The sequence below is a fragment of the Polypterus senegalus genome, chromosome 6, assembly GCF_016835505.1.
Source record: "Polypterus senegalus isolate Bchr_013 chromosome 6, ASM1683550v1, whole genome shotgun sequence".
Lineage (NCBI taxonomy): Eukaryota > Metazoa > Chordata > Cladistia > Polypteriformes > Polypteridae > Polypterus > Polypterus senegalus.
This window is the reverse complement of record NC_053159.1, coordinates 9,100,798-9,126,806: the sequence shown is the minus strand read 5'-3', so window position 1 is coordinate 9,126,806 and position 26,009 is coordinate 9,100,798. Positions and strand designations below refer to the sequence as shown.

General features: G+C 42.4%; 1 protein-coding gene across 4 annotated transcripts in view; it reads left to right on the top strand.

Annotated features, from left to right (window-relative positions):
* cps1 (carbamoyl-phosphate synthase 1, mitochondrial) overlaps nt 1-26,009 on the top strand; it is a 269,036-nt gene that overhangs the window by 129,228 nt on the left and 113,799 nt on the right. For all 4 annotated transcript variants that reach the window (XM_039755356.1, XM_039755359.1, XM_039755355.1 and 1 more), the window contains exons 25-27: nt 2,412-2,593; nt 9,994-10,188; nt 19,523-19,590. In XM_039755356.1, coding sequence (XP_039611290.1) covers nt 2,412-2,593; nt 9,994-10,188; nt 19,523-19,590 — 445 coding nt within the window. The remainder of the gene's footprint in view (nt 1-2,411; nt 2,594-9,993; nt 10,189-19,522; nt 19,591-26,009) is intronic.

The following is a 26,009-nucleotide window of genomic DNA, read 5'->3' as shown; positions in this document are numbered from 1 at the left end:
GAGACAAGAAAATCTGTGAGTGACTGAACATCCAACAAAATCAATCATGAAGGCAGAACTGGACATCTGCTAGTGCAGGCCGTGCACAAAAACTGAAAGAAGACGAGCGAGGGGGGACACCAGGAGACCTCTGAGAAGTCTGAAGGAGTGACAAGCTACAGTGGTTGAGAGTGGAGAGACTATACAGATAACAACGGTGCCTGGATGCTTTACCAGTCACAGCTTTGTGGGAGGGTGAGCAAAAAAACACAGGAGACGTCTCGGCAGGAGGCACGAAGTCAGCTGGAAGAAGGTTCAGTGGTCTGACAAGACCAGAATTGATCTTTTCGGCCATCAGACTAACACTGCACATTATCAAAAGCAAACCATCCCAATGTGAAGCACGGTGGAGGCAGCATCGGGCTGTGGGGATGCTTCTCTGCAGCAGGACCTGGAAGGCTTGTGAGGGTGAAATGATGGCAGCAGGAAATTCTGAAGGAAAATCTGATATAGTCCACAAAACGTAATAGCAATAACAATAATAAGTCTTTATATAGCACTTTTCATAGCGAGTGGGGAGCCACTTCAACCACCACTAATGTGCAGCACCCACCTGGATGATCTGACGGCAGCCATTTTTGTGCCAATACACTCACCACACGTGAGCTTTTATAGAGAACCAATTAGAGACAAGGGATTGGTAGGGGGCCAGAATGATTAGGCAATGGTGGGCAATTTAGCCTGACCATTGGGATACACCCTGCTCTTTACAAAGGATGCCCAGGGATCAGAGAGAGTCAGGACCTCATCTGAAAGACAGTGCCATTTTTACAGCCCAGTGTCCCCATCGATGCACTGGGGCATTGGGATCCACACTCACTTGCAAGACAGGTGGTCCATTATAAAGGACACCATAGGCTCATCCACCGGCATATCCCGGAGCTAACAGGGATGGCTGAATGGAATTGAAGGCATTGGAAATATCAAAAAACATCACAGTGCTGCCAGCTTTGCCCAGGTGAGAATATGCCTTATGGAGCAGATGGATATTTGTATCCTCCACTCCAATCTTTGTCCGACAGACTAACTTGCAATGGGTCCAGAGTGCGTCCCAAAGCTGAGCCTGCTCCTTTTAGCTTGTTGATTCCTGAAGTGATGTTACCAGTCCAGCACACCACAGCAAAGAAAATGGCACTGACCATCACAAGAGTTGTAGAAGAAGTGAAGGCTGTCATTACTCACATTTAAGGAACACCCAATAGCCTGTTCTGCTCTTTCTTCTATAGTTCCTCTGTGTTCTGAGACCAGTTCATTATGTCATTGATGTGGACCCCCCTAAGACTGAACAGAGACTGGACACGGAGGCTCTTTGGTTTGGCGAAAGTCAATTACCCATTAATTGGTATTGTTGATGTCAAGATTCAGACAATGGTTTCTACACCAAGAAACAAAGTTCTCCATCTGACTCCTCTCCTCTCCTCTCCTCTGTCTCGTCATCCTTATCAGTACACCCCATAAGTGCAGAATCATCTGAGAATTTCTACAAGTGACCTGACCTGCTGTATTTATAGTCGGAGGTGTACAGAGTGAATAGGAGAGGAGATAGGCCTGCTACTTGTAGTGCTCCAGTGTTGCTCACACAGTCTTTAAGACCATTGACACGGCGGTCTGCCCAGCAAATAGTCCATTATCCAGGACACCATCGGCTCATCCACCTGCATAGCCCTGAGCTTACTCCTTAACAGGGATGGTAAAATGGTACTGAAGGCACTGTAGAATTAAAAACATCATCCTCACAGGGCTGCCAGCTTTGACCACCCTTGTGGAGCAGAGAGATAATTGGATCCCCCATTCCAATCTTTGTCCAGTAGGCAAACTGCAGTTGGGTCCAGGTGGTCTACCACAAGAGGACTCATATACTGCAGGACCAGCCGCTCAAAGGTCTGCATGATATGAGCCATAAGTGCCGCTGGCCTTTAGTCATTAGATGAAGAGGTGCTTGCCTTGATTGGAACAAGAGCAATGCAGGATATGTTCCATATCCGCAGCACTTTCTGGAGCCTTAGGGACACACTGATCAAAGTCACAGAGGATACCATGAAGTTGGTCAGCACAGGCCTTAAGAGCTCAAGGACTGACTCCGCCTGGTCCCGCAGCTTTTCCTCTGTGTAGCTTCCTCAGTTGTCTCCTCACTTGGTGTTCAGTTATGGACGGTCCAGACTGATGATCAGAAGTGGACTCATCACTGGCCATTCCAATATAACATATTTGGGTGGAGTAACCCTTTAAGCATAATCATATTCAAAGTGCAAAATGTTTTACTAAGATTTCATTTTGAACAGTAAACATAATTTAAGGATTTCTCACCTAGTCTGTTTTTGCCTTTCTGTTCTATGTATCAGCAACCAATTTAATGCATTTACTCCCTACAGGAAGCAGTGTGGAGTTTGACTGGTGTGCGGTATCATGTATACGAACCCTGCGGGATCTCGGGAAGAAGATAGTGGTGGTAAACCACAACCCGGAGACAGTGAGCACCGATTTTGATGAGTGTGACCGACTCTACTTTGAAGAGCTGTCTTTGGAGAGGATCCTGGATATATACCAGCAGGAGGTAAAGCAGCATAATGTCACTAATTCAGGTTATATTAAATTATATAGTAGGTGTATAAGAGAATAAATAAAATGCATGTGTATATATACAGTATACAGTATATATACAGTGGTAGCGCTGCTGCCTCGCAGTTAGGAGACCCGGGTTCGCTTCCCGGGTCCTCCCTGCGTGGAGTTTGCATGTTCTCCCGTGTCTCGTGGGTTTCCTCCGGCACTCGGTTTCCTCCCACAATCCAAAGACATGCAGGTTAGGTGGATTGGCGATTCTAAATTGGCCCTAGTGTGTGCTTGGTGTGTGGGTGTGTTTGTGTGTGTCCTGTGGTGGGTTGGCACCCTGCCCGGGATTGGTTCCTGCCTTGTGCCCTGTGTTGGCTGGTATTGGCTCCAGCAGACCCCCGTGACCCTGTATTCGGATTCAGTGGGTTAGAAAATGGATGGATATATATATATATATATATATATATATACCTTGCCCAGGATTTGCTCCTTCCTAGCACCCTGTGTTAGCTGGGATTGGCTCCAGCAGACCCCCATGACCCTGTAGTTAGGATATAGCGGGTTGGATAATGGATATATATATATATATATATATATATATATATATATCGTGACAGAATTAGGGTTTTCTCGCACCCTTGTACCCTCAGACCACACGTCAGACACCAGATTAAAGTCCAAATAATTATTTATTATAATAATAAAGTGCACAAAGCACGCTCCTCTCCACAATTCTCCAATAAACCAATAACAATAATCAATAAACCAATCCTCCACTCCCAGATGCTTAGCCACCCTGCCTCCCAACTCAGCTCGCCATCTGGGAGCTCCCACAGTCTTTTTATATCTCCTGACCCGGAAGTGTTCCCAATCCCCAGTACATGTGACTCTCAATCACTTACGGGTCAGGTACAAGTTCTTTTCTTCACCCCGGAAGCACGTCATTCCTCTTGTCCACGTGTGCTTCCGGGCGGGGAAAATATCCATTACTCCTCCTGCAGCGTCCCCTAGTGGCCCCCATGGCATCCAGCAGGGCTGTGCATAAAAACTTCATTGTCCATGATGCCCTGCTGGTCTTCTGGGGACCTACATGCTGCAAGGAGGGCTCCACCTGGCAGCTTGGGGGTATTGGCCGGGATAAACGGCTGGCCATTCTCCACAATATATATATATATATATATATATATATATATAGTGTGTGTGCATATATATATGTGAGTATATATTTACTGTATGTATATGTGTGTATATATATATATATATATATATATATATATATATATATCCATTATCCAACCCGGTAAGAGAGAAAATACTCTCAAAAAGTTCTATCTTGGAGTTTGCTAAAAGACACCTGAAGGACTCTGAGATGGTGAGAAATAAGATTCTCTGGTCTGATGAGACCAAGATAGAACTTTTTGGCCTTAATTCTAAGCGGTATGTGTGGAGACAACCAGGCACTGCTCATCACTTGTCCCATACAGTCCCCACAGTGAAGCATGGCGGTGGCAGCATCGTGCTGTGGGGGTGTTTTTCAGCTGCAGGGACAGGACGACTGGTTGCAATCGAGGGAAAGATGAATGCGGCCAAGTACAGGGATATCCTGGACAAAAACCTTCTCCAGAGTGCTAAGGACCTCAGACTGGGCTAAAGGTTTACCTTCCAACAAGCCAATGACCCTAAGCACACAGCTAAAATAACGAAGGAGTGGCTTCACAACAACTCTGTGACTGTTCTTGAATGGCCCAGCCAGAGCCCTGACTTAAACCCAATTGAGCATCTCTGGAGAGACCTAAAAATGGCTGTCCACCAACGTTTACCATCCAACCTGACAGAACTGGAGAGGATCAGCAAGGAGGAATGGCACAGGATCCCCAAATCCAGGTGTGAAAAACTTGCTGCATCTTTCCAAAGAAGACTCCTGGCTGTATTAGCTCAAAAGGGGGCTTCTACTAAATACTGAGCAAAGGGTCTGAATACTTAGGACCAGGTGATATTTCAGTTTTTCTTTTTTAATAAATCTGCAACAATTTCAAAATTTTTTTTTTGTCTATCAATATGGGGTGCTGTGTGTACATCCATCCATCCATTTTCCAACCCGCTGAATCCGAACACAGGGTCACAGGGGTCTTCTGGAGCCAATTCCAGCCAACACAGGGCACAAGGCAGGAACCAATCCTGGGCAGGGTGCCAACCCACCGCAGTGTGTGTACATTAATGAGGGAAAAAATTATTTAAATGATTTTAGCAAATGGGAGTGCATGGGAGTTTGCCCGACCGGTCTACATGTGTTTTGTGGACTTGGAAAAGGCATTCAACCGCGTCCCTCGGGGAATCCTGTGGGGGGGTGCTCCGGGAGTATGGGGTACCGGACCCCCTGATAAGAGCTGTTCGGTCTCTGTACAACCGGTGTCAGAGCTTGGTCCGCATTGCCGGCAGTAAGTCGAGCCCGTTTCCAGTGAGAGTTGGACTCTGCCAGGGCTGCCCTTTGTCACCGATTCTGTTCATAACTTTTATGGACAGAATTTCTAGCGCAGCCAGGGTGTTGAAGGGTCCGGTTTGGTGGACTCAGGATTGGGTCACTGCTTTTGCAGATGATGTTGTCCTGTTTGCTTCATCAGGCCGTGATCTTCAGCTCTCTGGATCGGTTCGCAGCTGAGTGTGAAGCGGCTGGGATGAGAATCAGCACCTCCAAATCCGAGAGCATGGTCCTCAGCCGGAAAAGGGTGGAGTGCCCTCTCAGGGTTGGGGGAGAGATCCTGCCCCAGGTGGAGGAGTTCAAGTATCTCGGGGTCTTGTTCACGAGTGAGGGAAGAATGGAGCGTGAGATCGACAGGCGGATCGGTGCGGCATCCGCAATGATGCGGGTTCTGCATCGGTCTGTCGTGGTGAAAAAGGAGCTGAGCCGTAAGGCAAAGCTCTCAATTTACCAGTCGATCTACGCTCCTACCCTCACCTATGGTCATGAGCTGTGGGTAGTGACCGAAAGAACGAGATCGCGAATACAAGCGGCTGAAATGAGTTTCCTCCGCAGGGTGTCTGGGCTTTCCCTTAAAGATAGGGTGAGAAGCTCAGTCATCCGGGAGGAGCTCAGAGTAGAGCATCGAGAGAAGTCAGATGAGGTGGCTCGGGCATCTGATCAGGATGCCTCCTGGACGCCTCCCTGGTGAGGTGTTCGGCACGTCCAACGGGAGGAGGCCCGGGAAGACCCAGGACACGCTGGAGGGACTATGTCTCCGGCTGGCCTGGGAGCGCTTTGGGATTCTCCCGGAAGAGCTGGAAGAAGTGGCCGGGGAGAGGGAAGTCTGGGCCTCTCTGCTTAAGCTGCTGCCCCCGCGACCCGACCTCGGATAAGCGGAAAAGGATGGATGGATGATGGATTTTAGCAAATGGCTGCAATATAACAAAGAGTGAAAAATTGAAAGGGGTCTGAATACTTTCCGTATCCACTGTGTATATATATATATATATGTAGTATATTGTGACAAGTGAGTTCCTCTCTTGCACCCCAAAACACGAGGCTGAGGCTCAGTACTGTAGCAAAGCCAGCTTTATTCAGCGTGAAACAGGAACAGCAGTTATTTATTTTATCTCCCCCTCTACTTTACATAGACACAGCAATCAGGGAGGGTGTAGCCAAGCAATACTGGTCCCTGTATTTATACTGTTCCTTGCATCACCCATTGACGACAGGCACTTATAGCACGGACACGCCCGACTCAGATTTGCTTTTGCCGCGAGCCGCTACAGTCCTGGGAGCCTGCGGTTGCCCTGGCAACTGATAGGCTGTCTTCCACAGATGTGCCGATCGCGCTTCGGGATGCTCTTCAGTGTGTTGTCCCATTGGGGGGGAGTCCCAAAAGAAAAAAAAACGGCCAAATATCAGATTGTGATCAGAGCTATGCATGTATTACTCGATCTACACCCTGTCAAGTAAGCAAACCAGCCGCTGTGGCACAACGTCTGAAGGTTTGCCTCGGTTGCTGACGTTCCGAGGTTCAATCCATCCAAGGGGAAGCAAACGTGTATACACCTGATGAGCATCAAATAGGGCGAAACACATGTTGTGTACTCTTTGTATTATTTGTCAGGTACTACATAACATTTATATATTGTGATGTATGGCCGGCCGTTCATCCTGGTCCATACCCCCATGCCACCAGGTGGAGCCCTTCCTGCAGTATTGAGGTGCCCCGAAGACCAGCAGGGCATCATGGACATTGGAGTCTTTATGCACAGCCCTGCTGGATACCATGGGGGCCGCTAGGAGACGCTGCCGGGAGGAACAATGTTTATTTGCCTTACGCCCCGGAAGTGCGTCGAGCCACATGGACAAGGGGGATGACATGCTTCTGCGGTGAAAAAAAGAACTTTTGATCTGACCCGGAAGTGATAGGAGATCACATGGACTGGGGATTGGATCACTTCCGGGTCAGGGAGGATAAAAGGATTGGGGGAGCTGAGCTGGGTGGAAAGGTAGCAACGCGTCTGGGAGTGGTGGAGAGTTTATTATTGTGTATTTTGGAGTATTTAATGAGTATTGTGGAGAGGCGGGTGCTTTGTGCACTGTGCAGAATTAAACATAGTCTACTTTTGGACTTTTATCTGGTGTCTGGCATCTTGGACAAGGGTTCAAGGGAGCGTTAGCACACCTATCTGTCACAACATATACAGTGGGATGCAAAAGTTTGGGCAACCTTGTTAATAGTCATTATTTTCCTGTATAAATCGTTGGTTGTTACGATAAAAAATGTCAGTTAAATATATCATATAGGAGACACACACAGTGATATTTGAGAAGTGAAATGAAGTTTATTGGATTTCCAGAAAGTGTGCAATAATTGTTCAAACAAAATCAGGCAGGTGCATAAATGTGGGCACCGTTGTCATTTTATTGATTCCCAAACTTTTTGAACTAATTATTGGAACTCCAATTGGCTTGGTAAGCTCAGTGACCCCTGACCTACATACACAGGTGAATCCGAGTATTTAAGGGGGTCAATTGTAAGTTTCCCTCCTCCTTTAATTTTCTCTGAAGAGTAGCAACATGGGGGTCACAAAACAACTCTCAAATGACCTGAAGACAAAGATTGTTCACCATCATGGTTTAGGGGAAGGATACAGAAAGCTGTCCCAGAGATTGAAGCTGTCTGTTTCCACAGTTAGGAACATATTGAGGAAATGGAAGACCACAGGCTCAGTTCAAGTTAAGGCTCCAAGTGGCAGACCAAGAAAGATTTGGATAGACAGAAGCGACAATGGTGAGAACAGTCAGAGTCAACCCACAGACCAGCACCAAAGACCTACAACATCATCTTGCAGCAGATGGAGTCACTGTGCATCGTTCAACCATTCGGCGCACTTTACACAAGGAGATGCTGTATGAGAGTGATGCAGAGGAAGCACAAACAGAGCCGCTTGAGGTCTGCTCAAGCACATTTGGACAAGCCAGCTTCATTTTGGAATAAGGTGCTGTGGACTGATGAAACTAAAATGAGTTATTTGGGCATAACAAGGGCGTTATGCATGGAGGAAAAAGAACACAGCATTCCAAGAAAAACACCTGCTACCTACAGTAAAATATGGTGGTGGTTCCATCATGCTGTGGGGCTGTGTGGCCAGTGCAGGGACTGGGAATCTTGTCAAAGTTGAGGGACGCATGGATTCCACTCAGTATCAGCAGATTCTGGAGACCAATGTCCAGGAATCAGTGACAAAGCTGAAGCTGCGCCGGGGCTGGATCTTTCAACAAGACAACGACCAAACACTGCTCAAAATCCACTAAGGCATTCATGCAGAGGAACAAGTACAACGTTCTGGAATGGCCATCTCAGTCCCCAGACCTGAATATAATTGAAAATCTGTGGTGTGAGTTAAAGAGAGCTGTCCATGCTCGGAAGCCATCAAACCTGAATGAACTAGAGATGTTTTGTAAAGAGGAATGGTCCAAAATACCTTCAACCACAATCCAGACTCTCATTGGAACCTACAGGAAGCGTTTAGAGGCTGTAATTTCTGCAAAAGGCGGATCTACTAAATATTGATTTCATTTCCTTTTGTGGTGCCCAAATTTATGCACCTGCCTGATTTTGTTTGAACAATTATTGCACACTTTCTGTAAATCCAATAAACTTCATTTCACTTCTCAAATATCACTGTGTGTGTCTCCTATATGATATATTTAACTGACATTTTTATCGTAACAACCAACGATTTATACAGGAAAATAATGACTATTAACAAGGTTGCCCAAACTTTTGCATCCCACTGTGTATATATATATATATATATGTATATATATATATATATATATATATATATATATATATACATAATATATACATATATATATATATATATATATATATATATATATATATATATATATATATATATATATATATATATATATATAATAAAACACTAAGGTCTCAAGTTTGAAGCACACAAGGAGAAGTAAAGGCATGTGAGGCAAGCTGAGAGGAGCGCCTTCAAAGATGGCGTGAAAGAAATGACAGGACAAGGTTAGAGTTTTGGGGCACCTTGCAGTCAATCCCATATAATTCTAAGCAATGAATGTAAAGAAAACATGTGTTAAAACGCACAGAGTGTCAGTCAGTCAGTCATTCTACAACCCGCTATATCCTAACACAGGGTCACAGGGGTCTGCTGGAGCCAATCCCGGCCAGCACAGGGCGCAAGGCAGGAAACAAACCCCTGGCAAGGCACACACACCCACACACCAAGCACACACAATTTAGGATCGCCAATGCACCAAACCTGCATGTCTTTGGACTGTGGGAGGAAACCCATGCAGACACGGGGAGAACATGCAAACTCCACATAGGGAGGACCTGGGAAGCGAACCCAGGTCTCCTAACTGCGAGGCAGCAGTGCTACCACTATGCCACCGTGCCACCCCGAACAAAGTGTGTCATCCCGAATTCTGTGTTATGCAGACTGGCTAGGATGGCAGCTCGTCTAAATTTAAGGCATTCTGGGAAGAAGAGGCGGGTCCAGGTGGACGAAACCCGGAGGGGACGTCAGATGGAATGGTATCAATCATCCTTTCTGCAGAAGGGGAAGGCAAGAGGTTGTTAGTACACAGTGCCACCTGCTGTCTCGGAGGAGAATTACCATCACTCAAGCTTTCATGCTGTTTCCCATGCGCACACATGTGATGGCGGAAAAAATAAAAAAGAGAGGAGGCGTCTCGAAAATAGTCTGAGAGTTCTGGTGAAAAGATGTTCACACACACACACAAACACTTTACTGATGTTTAAGTGTTATGAAGACCAAAAGAAGCCTTTAATTAAGGTCTCACTACATAAGAGTAAAGGAGTAATTGATCCATTTTCGCAGAACCTAAACTAAAGCACTTCCTTTTATTGTTTTTTTCTACAGGGTTGCAGTGGAAGCATCATATCCGTCGGGGGGCAGATTCCGAACAATCTGGCCATGCCGCTGTTTCAGAACAAAGTCAACATTCTGGGTACGAGCCCCCTGCAGATAGACCGGGCTGAGGAGAGATCCATTTTTTCCACCGCCCTGGATGAGCTGGACATAGCCCAGGCTCCATGGCAGGCTCTGACATCTTTGGTAAGTGATGCCAACACTTTGTCTGCTACTGATCTGTTTAAAACATGGCAGGGCCAGAGTGCGTTTCTTTTGTCAGGAGTCCAGTGGGACGCCTTAACGGGTGGACGGCTAATTGTCCTCCCCGTTTCCATTTCCGTGTGCGTCAACTTGTGTGTTTTTGCAATCTTCAGTGCCTATGTGGTTGTGGATTGGCATCAAATTCGGAAAGTCCAAGGACCCCCAATGCCACATAAGTCCCAGATAGAGAGTCACATGCTCTCTATTTCCACTCTGCTCCATTCCAAATGGTGTGACTGAGAGTTCTCTCTGATGGACTGGCATGCTCTCCAGGTTTGGTTCCTGCCTTGCATTAGTTGCTGTCATGATGGACTCCTGGGGCCCTGAATTTGATTAATTAAGTTTGATTATAGATGGCTGGATGGATACACTTGAAGAGGGCAGCATAATTCATGCTGCTGTCTCTCATCTCCATGGAGCTGCTGTTCATTTACATGCTCCCCTTTCGCTCAGATGTTCGTTGGGGTGTTGTTTTATTTAGATGGGGTCCAAGAGTGACCGTATTTCCCCTAATACTCTTTATAATGTTGACTTTAAAAACAATGCCTTAGATCCCACACACTTACCATACTGGCAGGCATTGCAGTAGATCCACATTTCCCCTTTCCTTATACAGGGTGGCGCAGGGAAACAGGAAATTTTCAATTGACGTTCAATGCACGAATAAACACGTTATAAAATGCATTCAATGATAAATGGATATGCAGGATATGCGATTAATGATGGTAATCAATATTCATGTTTTGTTTTGAAGAAGACATCGTGAAGGTGTTGTCCATTTCTCCGCACACATTCTGACAGCCCGTTGTGGAAATTCTGCATTGCTCGACGTATCAAGTCAAGGGGAATGCCAGCGATTTCCTCTTCAATCCTCCTTTTTTAGTTCAGCGATGGTTGCAGTATGAGTGCGGTACACTTGGCTTTTAAGATGTCCTCAAATGAAACAAAATTAACAGACAGTGAGATCTGGGCATCTTGGAGGCCATGGAATGTCACCGTGGCGCAAAGTGACGCACCTTCCAAACACAATCGTCAAATAGCTGCCATCGATTGTCGGGCAGGTAGTATGTGAAGTGGCTCCACCTTCTTGGGGGCTTCTTTTTTTAAGGGTGAACCGTTTCTTCCAAATGACACACCCATGTTGTAATCGCATAAGCAGACGGGACACGATCATGACGTCCTAACTGGTAATGATGGCGAAATTCCCTTTGCGCACCATTCTTATAAAAGGCTTTCACAAGGCTTTCCCACTCCATTATAACTAATGGCAAGGGGTTTCTAAATGAGGTCCTATTGGTCCGAAACAATTGCCGATGTCCAGGGTCACCAACACCTACTTCCAAAATGTCCCATTTCCCTGCGCCAGTCTGTATATGTAATGCCAGGCAATTAGGCACAGGGCCAGAACAGACAGGAGGAAAGGAACTGTAACCATAGGAGTGTAAGGTGAGTATAAAATGTATCTTCTCTCAATGCAGCTTTTCTTGTAAAACTTTAGTTGTTTCTATACTTAAAGATTCTTAACTTCTTCTTCTGTACACTTTAAACGTGCAGTGTAGCTCCTTCAATGAAGTGCTTTGTCTTACATGCTACTTGACACCCAAAACACACACACAAGGTACGCAAAGTAAGCAAGGCCCCAAAGGCACGGTTTAAAACCACGTGCCCTCTACGCGTTACACATGGCAAGGCTGTTCACTAACTGAGAATAATGTTTAGATAGATAGATAGATAGATATGAAAGGCACTATATAATAGATAGATAGATAGATAGATAGATAGATAGATATGAAAGGCACTATATAATAGATAGATAATAGATATGAAAGGCACTATATAATAGATAGATAGATAGATAGATATGAAAGGCCCTATATAATAGATAGATAATAGATATGAAAGGCACTATATAATAGATAGATAGATAGATATGAAAGGCACTATATAATAGATAGATAGATAGATATGAAAGGCACTATATAACTATAGATAGATAGATATGAAAGGCACTATATAACGATAGATAGATAGATAATGAAAGGCACTATATAATAGATAGATAGATAGATAGATAGTTATGAAAGGCACTATATAACGATAGATAGGTATGAAAGGCACTATATAACAATAGATAGATAGATAGATTTGAAAGGCACTATATAATGATAGAATAGATAGATAGATACTTTATTAATCCAAAGGGGAAATTCACATACTGCATTAGTCAGAGAAGCTAGAAGTAGTTCAAATATACCAATTCAATTCAACTTATGGGGGTTATGTGAACCTCCCATAGATTATGCACTAACATTTAGTAAAACATTTCTGCATCTTATGTAACTAGCAAATTGTTCTTACAGGGACAGGCACCTTTATTCAGGTATTATAGAGAATGCTTTAATCTTCACATATTATAACTAATGCCATAAACAGAAAGCAAAGAATGTGGCAACCTGATAGTGCTAGATGTGTAGTTTAAGGCGGCGCATAAACTTGTAGTTTCACTCGATTGTCTTCTTCTTCGCTAGCTCACTGTCTGCATAGGACCAGGCAGCCATATGCCCACCTCAAGAGACAGAGAGAATCTGTATGTCCTTGCAAGCCTCCTCTTATCTTCTTGGTCCAGTTTCCTTGATGTACCACCTGGACCAATAGGATAAGCCACCTCCCTACTTTATACCAATCCTGTTTAGCCACAGCTCAGTCCTCCAATGACCAATGGGATGAACCGGCACCCTACCAGTTCTTGTTTCAGCCCAAGGAACTACTGTCTCGGTAGAAAGAACAGGAAGTTTTTAAGCAAAGGATGAGGAAGTAGAACGTCATCAACATACATTCTGGGATGGTAACCAAGGAATTAAACCATACGAAATATCACTAACTCAAAAAGGTGCTAGCAAAAGTTGTTAACGAAAAGGAGATCTGAGTTTTTAAAAATGCTAAAAGGTCTTAAGGGATATGTCCGCGAATAGAAAACGCCTGAAAAAATGATGTTTTTAAACCCCTCTTTGTGATTGGGATCGAGGTTGTGACCCATGTGACCATGGGGTGTGACCATGCCCATAGCAAACGGCTGGCATCAAAATGACAAAGTCACAAAATGGCATGAAAACAAATGGTAAATAGTGGCGGAGCTTTCTCGGGGCTTTGTTGGCGTGGCTAGGCATCCTGCTTGGGTGATGGTCTGTTGCCGCAGATACTGTTAGAGTCAGCGTCCCCTCTCATCACCTCTTTAGAACCTGAAAGGTGGTCCACAGGCGCCCATGCGTGACAACAGCCAGTCGCAAACTAGTTGGTCTCAGTTGTTAGGTATGTCACATTAAGCAATCGGCTTCCCTGGTGTGCACTGGCAACTGCAGGTAAATGAAGGCAACGACTGAAAATTGCTAGAAGAGTCGTCTAATGTGACATGGAGTTTATACAGCCAGTGGGAGGGATTAGGAGTGGTGACGTTAGGGTGGCCCCACCCCCTGGGGCTCCACCCACAAAGGGCTAGGTACATAACTTTGAACAGATCTGTAACAGTTACATTATGTGGCTAGTTTTGGGAACCTCAAATGGTTTGCGATGGCATCACTTAACTTTTAAGAGTGCACTCACCAGCAGGCACAGGCTGCTTGATGTTGCCATCTTTATTTATTTATTTTTTTGCCATGGCTTTACATTTAATAAAAATATTTGATAAGATAATGCATTCTCCCAGAAGATGGCGCCCTCAAGTAGCGCTGTAACATCCGCCCGCTCGCCCGCTCCTAAAGCCTCGTCCACTACACTTTGTCATAAATGCTGACAATCCGTTCTTCTAAGAGGTGTTATTTTTGGCATCCGAACTCATTAAAGATCGCCTCAAGCGGTGCTTTGATGAATGCAGCTGCTCATTTTTATTAACAACCTGTTTTGGGGAAAAGTGGTTGCAGGTCTTCAGAAATGTTGAAACAAAAGAAGAACAGAGAGCACGTGGAGCGCATTTATTTATTTAAGGGGATTTACCTTGAAAGCGGCTGCCCGGTAATTGTTTCTTCTCAACTGTGAACTGACCGAGACCCACATGGTTTATTCTTATGTAGGTATGTGTTGTTCAAGCTGTTTGTTTTCTTGCTGATATATCATGCATTGCTATCTGGTATGTCACTATGGTGTATGCTGTGGATGGCACCAGATGCTGATTTGTCAGTTTCTTGGCTCCAACCTCCCCAGTAGAGAGGCGCATCTCCTTTCATCTTCAGAACATCTTGAATTCATCTGCCTATAGTGGATGCATTGTTCAGGAATCTTCTACCATGTTGAAAGAATTGCATTGTGCAGTTGCTGCAAACTGGCCGGCTGCACAGTCTCGCTGAGAGTCGCCCTCTCTGTCCCAGAGACCTCCATAGGGTTGACTTTCAAGGTCTTGTGAAGGCCACTGAAGCAATGAAAGCTTGCTGTGATGTTCTCTGAAGCATTTGGTAACTCCCAGTCCTGGCTGACCATATACAGAAGATTCTGAAAAACTTCAGACCCCACCCTAAAAAAAGGATTTTAGGAAAATGAGCAAAACTGAAATATCTAAGTGACCCCCAAATATTTATACCCTTTTGCCGAAACACTTGAAATGTAGCTCAGGTGAATCCCAGTCTGTTGATCATTGCCGAGATGCTTCTACACCTTGTTTGGGGTCCACCTGTGGTCAATTGATTGGACTGATTAGGAAAAGGGGCACACCTGTCTGCAGATGGTCCCACAGGTGAGCAACAACCAAGGCCATGAGGTCAAAGGAATCTGCCTGGACAGCAAAAACACAGGATTATGGTGTCACTCGTCTATATTCCTATTTTAAAAGTAGTTTTTAGTAGAAGTTGCAATCTTCATTTCTCTACAAAAATATCAGTGTCTTTGTGTTTGTCTGTTGCTGTGTCTCTGTCATTCCATAACACGCACATCAGAAACATGTTTAGTAATAAAATGAATCACATTTGTCATTCCGACAGATGGCACATCACAAACATTTGTAGTAATAACATTTATTGCATTTGTCATTCTAACAGATGGCACATCAGAAACATGTTTAGTAATAAAATACATTGCATTTGTCATTCTAACAGATGGCACATTGCAAACAATTTTAGTAATAAAATCCATTGCATTTGTTATTCTGACAGATGGCACGCCTCAAACATTTTTGTAATAAAATCCATTGCATTTTTCATTCCAACAGATGGCACATCACAAACATACAAACATTTCTGGTAATAGAATGACAAATGCAATGTATTTTAACAGGTGGCACACCACAAGTATTTTACCACAAGCATTTTTAGTAATTGAATGCATTGCAATTGTCATTGTAAAAGGTGACACACCACAAACATGTTTAGTAATAAAATACATTTCATTAGTCATTCCAACAGATGGCACATCACAAACATTTTAGTAATAAAATGCATTATGTTTGTCATTCTAACAGATGGCATATCAAAAACATTAAGGCAGCTTTTATGAATGCCGTGCCAATAGGCATGTAACAGAGACATTTACATTGAGATTTGCACTGTAAACATTAATGCTGAGGTCTAAGTTGATTGCATAGATTTCGCCCATATTAGCACAGCTAGTAAAAGGCTAAGTGTCTGTGTATGTGTGTGTCTGTCCAGTTGCTATGTGGCTGTCATTCCAACAGATGGCACATCACAAACATTAGCACTACCTTTACAGATTTGACTTAGCTTTTAGCTTATGTTGGAAATTCACACGGGACTCTGGACTTTGTCATATTACAGACAATAATATTATTGGCTAGCTATCCTGGCGATGGATGGCTCTGCCTAAAAGCTTTAATCCTCATATTTATCTGTGCAATCTCTTGCTGTCTCCAGTTCATTTACTATTAAGTTCTTAATTATCTGATCATTTTAAACAAACAAGAAAGAATGTACAGATGCATTAAAGTCATAAATTATTGGTTACAAGAAAAATAAACTGTTGGTTTGGTACCTTTGCAAATTGTCTCTTGCAGTTTATTTGAGCAAAATTAAAAACTTCTTTAATAGGCAAATTGCAACTTTTGTTTTAGTACGGTATTTTGTTTGCAGTTCTAAAATGATACTTTTATCCTCCAGGGCAGGCACTATATCAAAGAAAAGTCATTATCGTATGTGTTCAATAATAAAAAGCATAAAAACCACAACGTTACACAGGTGCTTAGGGCCAAATATGCATTTAGGGAAATAAAGTTCACGTCATCCACCCGGTCTGCGTTAGAGAATTCTGAAATGACCCTCTTCGGTTGTGGCTCGGAGGTGCCTTTCGGCCAAAAGCAGCGAGGTAGAAAATGTCGCCGTGGCATGACAGTCAGATCCATTCGGGGCCTTGTTAACATTTTAAAAAAGTTGGAGCATTTTTTAATTTTTTGTTTATTTACTGTCATGTTTCAGCCAGCATTTTCCCCTGGGCTGTTGTTCATAGTTGTGTTTCATGTCTGTCTTGTTTAATTTTGTATCATTTAATTGTATTATTCTTCGTTTTATTATGTATATTATTCTATGTTTGGGAAAGAGCCTTAGTTAAGTCCCTTCTGCTTTGTAAGTGGCTCCACAAGAGGCGGGGCCACCTGCCCATCACCACTAGGGACCGCCCTCCAGCCTATCTAAGGGAGGGCCTCCCATGATTCCCGGCGGTTCACTGAGTGCGCTGGGAGTGGAGAGTGTTGGGGTGAGTTACTGCGCTATTACTTTGCTTTGCTTTGCTTTGTGTTTCCTGGATCTTCGACCCTTTGCTTTGGTTTTGCATACGCCTCTTGGATTCTGGTTTGGAACTGTGCTTACAGATTTCTTTGAACCTCTGCTCCATCTTCACCACAAGTTTTGGGATTCTGTGTTGGAACTTGTTTGCTGTGTTTGCCCTGTCTTGTCAGGCATCTCCTTGGGCTCTTTGGAGCGTTGTGCTTGCACACCCATTTTGTTGTGAAAATAAACCTTTATTGTTATCAAGACTAGGGGGCTTTGCCCCCTGCTCATTTTGCTCGCCCACACCCTCCTCCATGGGGCGCGTCATGCTCTAGCCACTTCATTTTGCCTGCCCACCCCCAAGGGGCGCACTACACTTTAGCCACTTCGCGTCTCTGCTGGTCTCGTTTGGGGGGCTGAACGCACACTGAGGAGATGCGGACGGATCAGCTGCTGGCTTTCTGCTGCTGCCAAGCTATGTGTTCTACTTGTCGTGCTGCACGTCGATCATTTATAAGTCTTTACAGCAGCTGTCCTTTTGTCTCACTGTCTTGACTCATGTGACGTTTTTGCAATTGTGCTTTCAGAAGTCCAGCATATCGCGACATTTGCTTCATCAGAGTCAGAGATATGACATATTTTTTTGTAGAAGCAAGTCATGTTCAAAAACAACAGTGCTTTTCATAGCACTTTATAATCTCACAGAGTTCAATAAGCTTCATAGACAGCAGAGTCCAACACAAGTGAGTTAGATATTTGTATTCTTAATTTCTCATATATGAAGTATAGTGGAAGTATTGGAAATGTCCAAAAATTTAATTTTGAGATTTTAATGAATCTCAACATTTTAGACCTCCATGACTTTCTCGTATATGAAGTATAGGGAAAGTATTAAAATCGTCCAAAAATTTGATTTTGATAAACCTCGATGTTTTAGACCTCACTGACTTTCTCATATACGACGTATGTGGAAAGAATTGCAATCGTCCAAAGATTCGATGTTGAGATTTTGATGAATCTCGACGTTTTAGACCTCCCTGACTTCCTCATATACAACATATGGGGAAAGAATTGTAATCGTCCAAAGATTCGATGTTGAGATTTTAACGAATCTTCACATTTTAGACCTCCCTGACTTTTTCGTATATGAAGTGTAGGAATGAATCTTGACGTTTTAGACCTCCCTGACTTTCTCGTATATGAAGAATAAGAAAAGTATTGAAATTGTCCAAAGATTTGATTTTGAGATTTTCATGAATCTCAACCTTTTAGACCTCATGGACTTTCTCATATATGAAGTGTAAGAAAAGTATTGAAATCATCAAAAAATTCGATATTGATGAATCTCTACGTTTTAGACCTCACTGAGTGTCTCGTATATGAAGTATGGGGAAAGTATTGAAATCGTCCAAAAATTCGATTTTGACATTTTGATGAATCTCGACGTTTTAGACCTCCCTGACTTCCTTGTACATGAAGAATAGGAAAAGTATTGAAATCGTCCAAAAAATTCGATTTCGAGATTTTGATGAATCTCAATGTTTAAGACCTCACTGACTTTCTCATATACAACATATGGGGAAAGGATTGTAATCATCCATAGATTTGATATTGATGAATCTCGATGTTTTAGACCTCACTGAGTTTCTCGTATATGAAGAAAAGAAAAAGTATTGAAATCATCCAAAAATTCGATTTCGAAATTTTGATGAATCTTGACGTTTTAGACCTCCCTGACTTTCTCATATATGAAGTATGGGGAAAGTATTGAAATCGTGCAAAGATTGGATGTTGAGATTTTGATGAATCTCGAGGTTTTAGACCTCCCTGAGACTGAAAATACCATTTTTGGAATTATGTCTGTGTGTCTGTGTGTCACTTGAGTTTGTTTTCACTTCAGTCAACCAAATTTTGCATACCAGGATGAGGTACAAAATGTTGATTTCTATCAACTTCTGGGCTATTTCCGTTAACTGGAAGTGGTAATTTACCTTTCATTCAAGCAGCTGCAGAGTCCGATTTATTCAACTTTACTTTTATAATAATTATTCAATATATTATTAATTTGATTTGATTTGTTGTTGACGATTCTTTAATATATATAATTTAAAAATATAATCATTGTCTCACGGTTTACTCCTCACATATATCCATCCCATATCTGAGTATATCAGAGAGTCGAGGGGAGACCACTCTCGACTTTTTTTTTTACTACTGTTAGTTGTTCTTTCTTAAACATAAAATTTTTAAAACAAGCATGCAATGGAAAGTTAAAATCAAGGTGATGGCGACTATTGGTGTCTTGTAACTTGCATTGGGGAATTTGAGGAAAATGTACGGGCCGGGCGTGACCTCACTAAGGGTCGGCTAGAAAGAGAAATGAGGCCATGCAGAATGTTTCTCTGTTTCAAGAATTCGGGTCCCCTGAAAATGACGGAGAGGTTCGGGGATTCCGATGACCTCTGAGAAATGCCGTGAAGTCAAAGGAGGAGGAAGAACTGAGCGAGTTTGATGCAAAGGGAATACGCTAACGAATAACTGAATCCTGATTTTTTTTTTTTTTTTTTGTTTTTCAGGAGGACGCCTTAAATTTTGCAGAGAAAGTGGGTTACCCCTGCCTTCTGCGGCCTTCTTATGTCTTAAGGTAAATTTAAAAAAGGATGAATGACTTAAAGCAACTTCACAGTACTAAACAAGTCTGCATAGACTGTCAGCAGATATTTCAATTTTCATCCACAGTTTGTGGTTCAGGTGAAGTGATTCCTGCATAAGTGTGTGAGTTTGTGCGTCAGTGTGTCCTGAGATGGGCTGCTGCCCCCTCCAGGGTTCATTCCTACATTTTGCTTGATACCGTGATGGGCCGCCATATATAACAGGCATGAACAAATAAATACACAGTATGCATTTATGGGGTTTCTTATAATTTTGTCACTCACTTCCACCCATCATTAGGTCTTTGAGTAGAACTCGTGTCCGACATTTCCTTGATTTTTCCTTCATTTTGTTGCATGTCTGTACCTTATTTTATAAGAAGCCTTTCAACAGAATTCATATTCTCATTTTGTCAACTTTTCCTTTTTTTTGCTTTGCGCCGTCCCCCACCATAACCTATCATCGGGGTGGGTAAGCAAAAGCTTTAGATTTGTCCAAAATTTGGATCTCCAGTTTTCGACAGAGCTCGACGTTTTAGGGTCCCCTGATACCGAAAACCAGTGATGGGTGTGTGTCTGTCTGTGTGTTTGTGTCTTACAGTTTCTGGAGCTAAAATGGCTGGATAAGGAAATACCAAACTCGAAACTTAAGCCTGTTATGTTATGTTTTCGACACATCTCGATGTTTTAGGTTCCCCAATATCTCGATGATGGGTGTGTGTCTGTCTGTATGTCATAGTTTCTTTTAGACGGTCCACAGCTAAAATGGCTGGACGGAAAAACACCAAACTCAAAACTTAAGACTGTTATGAGATGACGACGTGCTGATTAGTTTTTGAGCCAGGCCCTCAAATACCGTAATTCTGCAATTAATGATGAATTCTTCTCGTCAAAGGCAATTGTAATGACATACATCATGATCAGAAAGATTGCCATCAGAGCTTTAAATAATTTCTGAAATGTTAGAGTAGTTCGGCTAACTTGGTTCCAAGGGCGTAAAGCCCAATGACACTCACATCCAATTTTTTTTGTGTCATCTCTACTAGATTTTAGATAGACTTTCTATAAAATTCATATCCGTCATATTTCAGGTGTTCCCTATATTGTGTCACTTAGTGTCAGATGAAGCTCATATGGAGCTTTAGGTGTGATTGTGGTAGCCCTTGATGTCTGGAGTAAACGTCCCTTGGTGTCCATAGTGCACAATCAGGAACCAGGGGCCCTCTGCGTCTGGAGCACGTGCACCTTAACATTCATAAACGACACCCCAGGAGTCTGAGTAGTTCATCAAATGGATTGACTGGCTCTCGTGGCACTCGCCTGTACCTGTTTAAAAGTAGCTTTTATTCGAAGTGTTAATACTCATCTCCTCAGGCATCATCATCCATCTTAATAAAAGGACAAGCGTCTTTGTGTCTGTCAGTGTGTTTGTCTGGTTTCTGTGTCTCTGTCCTTCCAAAAGATGGCACATCACAAACATTTTTAACAATAAAAAGCATTAAATGTGTCATTCCAACAGATGGCGCATCACAAACATTCACACTGCTTTTACATATTCCATGCAAAATGGCACATAACAGACAAATGCATTGCATGGTGCACTGCAAACATTAATGCTGAGGTCTGCATTGATTACTTAGATTTCAAACCATCATAGATGGATAGCGCAGCTAGTAAAAGGATAAGTGTCTGTGTATGTGTGTGTCTGTCCAGCTGGTATGTCTCAATCATTACAGCAGATTGTGCATCACAAACGTTTTTAGTAATACAATGCATTTTATCTGTCATTCCAACAGGTGGTGCATCACAAACATTAACACTGCTTTTTTACAAATCCTATACCAAATGGTATATAACACAAACATGTGCATTACTGTGTGCACTGCAAACATTAGCACAGAGGTCTGCATTGATTATTTAGATTTCAAACCATCATAGATGGATAGCACAGCAAATAAAAGGATAGTCTGTGTAAGTGTGTGTCTGTCCAGGTGCTATGTCTCAATCACTCCAACAGATGGTGCATCACAAACATTTACACTGCTTTTTTACAAATCCTATACCAAATGGTATATAACAGAAACACGTGCATTACTGTGTGCTCTGCAAACATTAGCACAGAGGTCTACGTTGATTATTTAGATTTCCATCCGTCATAGATAGATAGCGCAGCTAATAAAAGGATAGTCTGTGTAAGTGTGTGTCTGTCCAGTTGCTACGTCTCAATCATTACAACAGATTGTGCATCACAAACGTTTTTAATAATAAAATGTATTTTATCTGTCATTCCAACAGGTGGTGCATCACAAACATTAACACTGCTTTTTTACAAATCCTATACCAAATGGTATATAACACAAACATGTGCATTACTGTGTGCACTGCAAACATTAGCACAGAGGTCTGCATTGATTATTTAGATTTCAAACCATCATAGATGGATAGCACAGCAAATAAAAGGATAGTCTGTGTAAGTGTGTGTCTGTCCAGATGCTATGTCTCAGTCACTCCAACAGATGGTGCATCACAAACATTTACACTGCTTTTTTACAAATCCTATACCAAATGGCATATAACAGAAACATGTGCATTACTGTGTGCTCTGCAAACATTAGCACAGAGGTCTACATTGATAACTTAGATTTCCATCCATCATAGATAGATAGCGCAGCTAATAAAAGGATAGTCTGTGTAAGTGTGTGTCTGTCCAGTTGCTACATCTCAATCATTCCAACAGATGGTGCATCACAAACATTAACACTGCTTTTTTACAAACCCCATTTTAAATGGCATATAACAGAGACACATGCATTGCTGCATATTCTACAAACGTTAATGTGGAGGTGTACGTTGATTACTTAGATTTCCAACCGTCATACAGTGGATGGATAGCAAAGCAAATAAAAGGATAGTCTGTGTAAGTGTGTGTCTGTCCAGTTGCTATGTCTCAATCACTCCAACAGATGGCGCATCACAAACATTTACACTGCTTTTTTACAAATCCTATACCAAATGGTATATAACAGAAACACGTGCATTACTGTGTGCTCTGCAAACATTAGCACAGAGGTCTACGTTGATAACTTAGATTTCCATCCGTCATAGATAGATAGCGCAGCTAATAAAAGGATAGTCTGTGTAAGTGTGTGTCTGTCCAGTTGCTACGTCTCAATCATTACAACAGATTGTGCATCACAAACATTTTTAATAATAAAATGTATTTTATCTGTCATTCCAACAGGTGGTGCATCACAAACATTAACACTGCTTTTTTACAAACCCCATATTAAATGGCATATAACAGAGACACATGCATTGCTGCATATTCTACAAATGTTAATGTGGAGGTGTACGTTGATTACTAAGATTTCCAACCATCATAGATGGATAGCGTAGCTAATAAAAGGATAGTCTGTGTAAGTGTGTGTCTGTCCAGTTGCTATGTCTCAATCGTTACAACAGACTGTGCAACACAAACGTTTTTAGTAATAACATTTATTTTATTTGTCGTTTGAATAGATGGCACATCACAAACATTAACGCTGCTCTTTAACAAATCCCATACTAAATGGCATATAACAGAGACACATGCATTACTGTGTGCACTGCAAATGTTAATGCGGAGGTCTACGTTGATTACTTAGATTTCAATTCATCTTGGGGATGGGAAGCACAGCTAGTAAAATGATAAGTGTCTGCGTATCTGTGTGTTTGTCCAATTGCCAGGTCTCTGCCATTCTAGAAGATGGAGTATTACAAACATTTTTTAGTAATAAGATGCATTGCATTTGTCATTCCAACAGATGGCGCATTGCAAACATTAGCACCGCTTTAAGTTACAAATCCCATACCAAATGACATATAACACAGACACATGCACTGCAGGGTGCTCTGCAAATGTTAACGCAAAGGTCTACGTTGATTACTTTGAAAGAAACAGACTTTGCTGCATATAATTGAGAGAGAGCGGAGTAAGGTCCAGTCACAAAAAAGATCTGAGGTAACAGAAAAGCTGGATGGCATGAAGGTGGTAACATCAGAGCAAAGGGCAGCACCACTGGGTATCCTTTCAATAGAATGTGTATCCTTTTGTCAGCCACTTTGGCTTGTTATGTTTTTTTTTTTTTTATTATTCAGGTAGTGTTTCTGTAGAACTCGTATCCCTCTTTCCCTCGGGTGTTTTCCTTTATTTTGTCAGTCACCTCTGCAGCGTTTAAGTAGAATTCACAGCTCTCGTCTGCTCAGTTGTTTTCTATATTTTGTCACTCACCTGTACCAGTCACGCTCTCAGATATCTGCGGCTTCACAGATAATTTGCATCTTCCTCAGGCTACCGACTGCTGTCTTTCAAAATAATGCCAGGGATTGAAACCACAGGTTCGTTTTGTACTTTGATTCACAGCAGCATAAAAAAAAATGCAAAATAAAGGCACTGCTGGCTTCAGCAGAAAAGCCGAAGGTCAGTATATAGAGAGCACGCAGTTCATGTGTCCATCACGATCCTTCTCTTCTAACGTGTAGCTCTTGTACTGTAAAATGCATTTCTAGTTGAGCGGATCAAAAGCGCCGGGATCTAAGTTGAGCCCACGACTTGCGCTCCGCTCGAAACAGGCAAACATCTGTCCTCACTGAGTATCCATTTTCAAGTCCCGGTATTAACACTTTAGTATACTTGCTGCATCATTAGAGTTTAAGTCAGATCTTATTCGAGGTTACTTCCTTAGGCATCATGGCGTTCATTATAAGCCTTTGGTTAAAAATAAAAAGAATACCTAAAGGCAAGTGGATCTTTCAGCGCTCCTTCATCCTAAACATGTTTGGATTTGCCCTTTGGAGTCCTGAAACGTCATGTGGATTGAAGCAGGAAGTCAGAGGTGTTGAGGAGGCACCTGCACTGTTGCCTCACTCATCCAGTGTCCTAAATCAGAATCGTGCATGTAGCGTCTGTCCATGTAGAGTTGGCACGGCCACCCAATGTCAGAGAGAGGCAAGACCAGATTAAGACCCCCTTACCCACAAGGGGTAACTTAGCTTCTTAACAGAGAGCTAATCATGCTTGTAACAATGCAGCGCACGGACACCCGCTAGCTTAATGCACCGCAGTATTTCTCACTTTAGATATCACCACAAGTCTTGCTCACTTTATCTGCCCCCTGGTCATTTCGACTTGCAGATACTCAACTATTACTTCACACTAGCTACCCCTTGGTCATTTTGACTTGTGAATACTCCATTCTTTCATTACGTGGATTAACCTTTGGTCATTTCCACTTGTGGATCCTCAATTATTTCATTAATCATTTCATCGAGCAGGTTGCCCCTTAGTCATTTCCACTTGTGGATACTCAGTTATTTTATCGAGAGGGTTGCCCCTTGGTCATTTCAAATTGCGGATACTCAATTATTTCATTAATCATTTTATCAATGAGGTTGCTCCTTAGTCATTTCCACTTACAGATACTCAATCATTCCATCAAGTGGGTTACTCGTTTGTTAGCTACTAGCTACCCTTTGGTCATTTTGACTTGTAGATAATCAATTATTTCATCGAGTGGGTTACCCCTTGCTCATTTCCACTTGTGGATCCTCAATTATTTCATTAATCATTTCATCGAGCAGGTTGCCTCTTAGTCATTTTAACTTGTGAATACTTGTTTCATCCCATTATTTACCACTTGGTCATTTTGACTTATGGTTATTCAATCGTTTCATCAAGTGGGTTACAACCTTGGTCATTTTCACTAATGGATTCTCAATTATTTTATCGAGAAAGTTACCATCTTAGTTATTTCCACGTGTGGATGTTCAATTAATTAGTGATTTTGACTAGTAGATACTTGTTTCATCACACTAGCTACCACTTGGTCATTTTGACTTTGAAATACTCAATCTTTTCATCGAGCAGGTTACCCCTTGGTCATTTCCACTTACTGATACTCAATCATTTCATCAAGTGGGTTGTTCGTTTGTTATTTCGCAGATACTCAATCGTTCAATCAAATGGGTTTCGCCTTAGTCATTTTCACTCGTGGATACTCGTTTCATGCCATTATTTACCACTTGGTCATCTTGACTTATGGTTACTCAATCGTTTCATCAAGTGGGTTACCCCCTTTTTCATTTCTACTTGCAGATAATCAATTATTCCATGAAGTGGGTTACCCCTTAGTTATTTTGACTTGGAGATACTCAATCGTTTGATCAAGTGCGTTACCCCCTTGGTCATTTTCACTTATGGATCCTCAATTATTTTATCAAGAAAATGACCCCTTGTTCATCTCCTATTGCGGATACTCAATTATTTCATTAATCGTTTCATCGAGCAGGTTGCTCCTGTGGATGCTGAAGTCAGAAACAACGGGAGACAAATACCAATTTAAAGTAAAAAGCAATTTATTTATTCTTGGTGAGT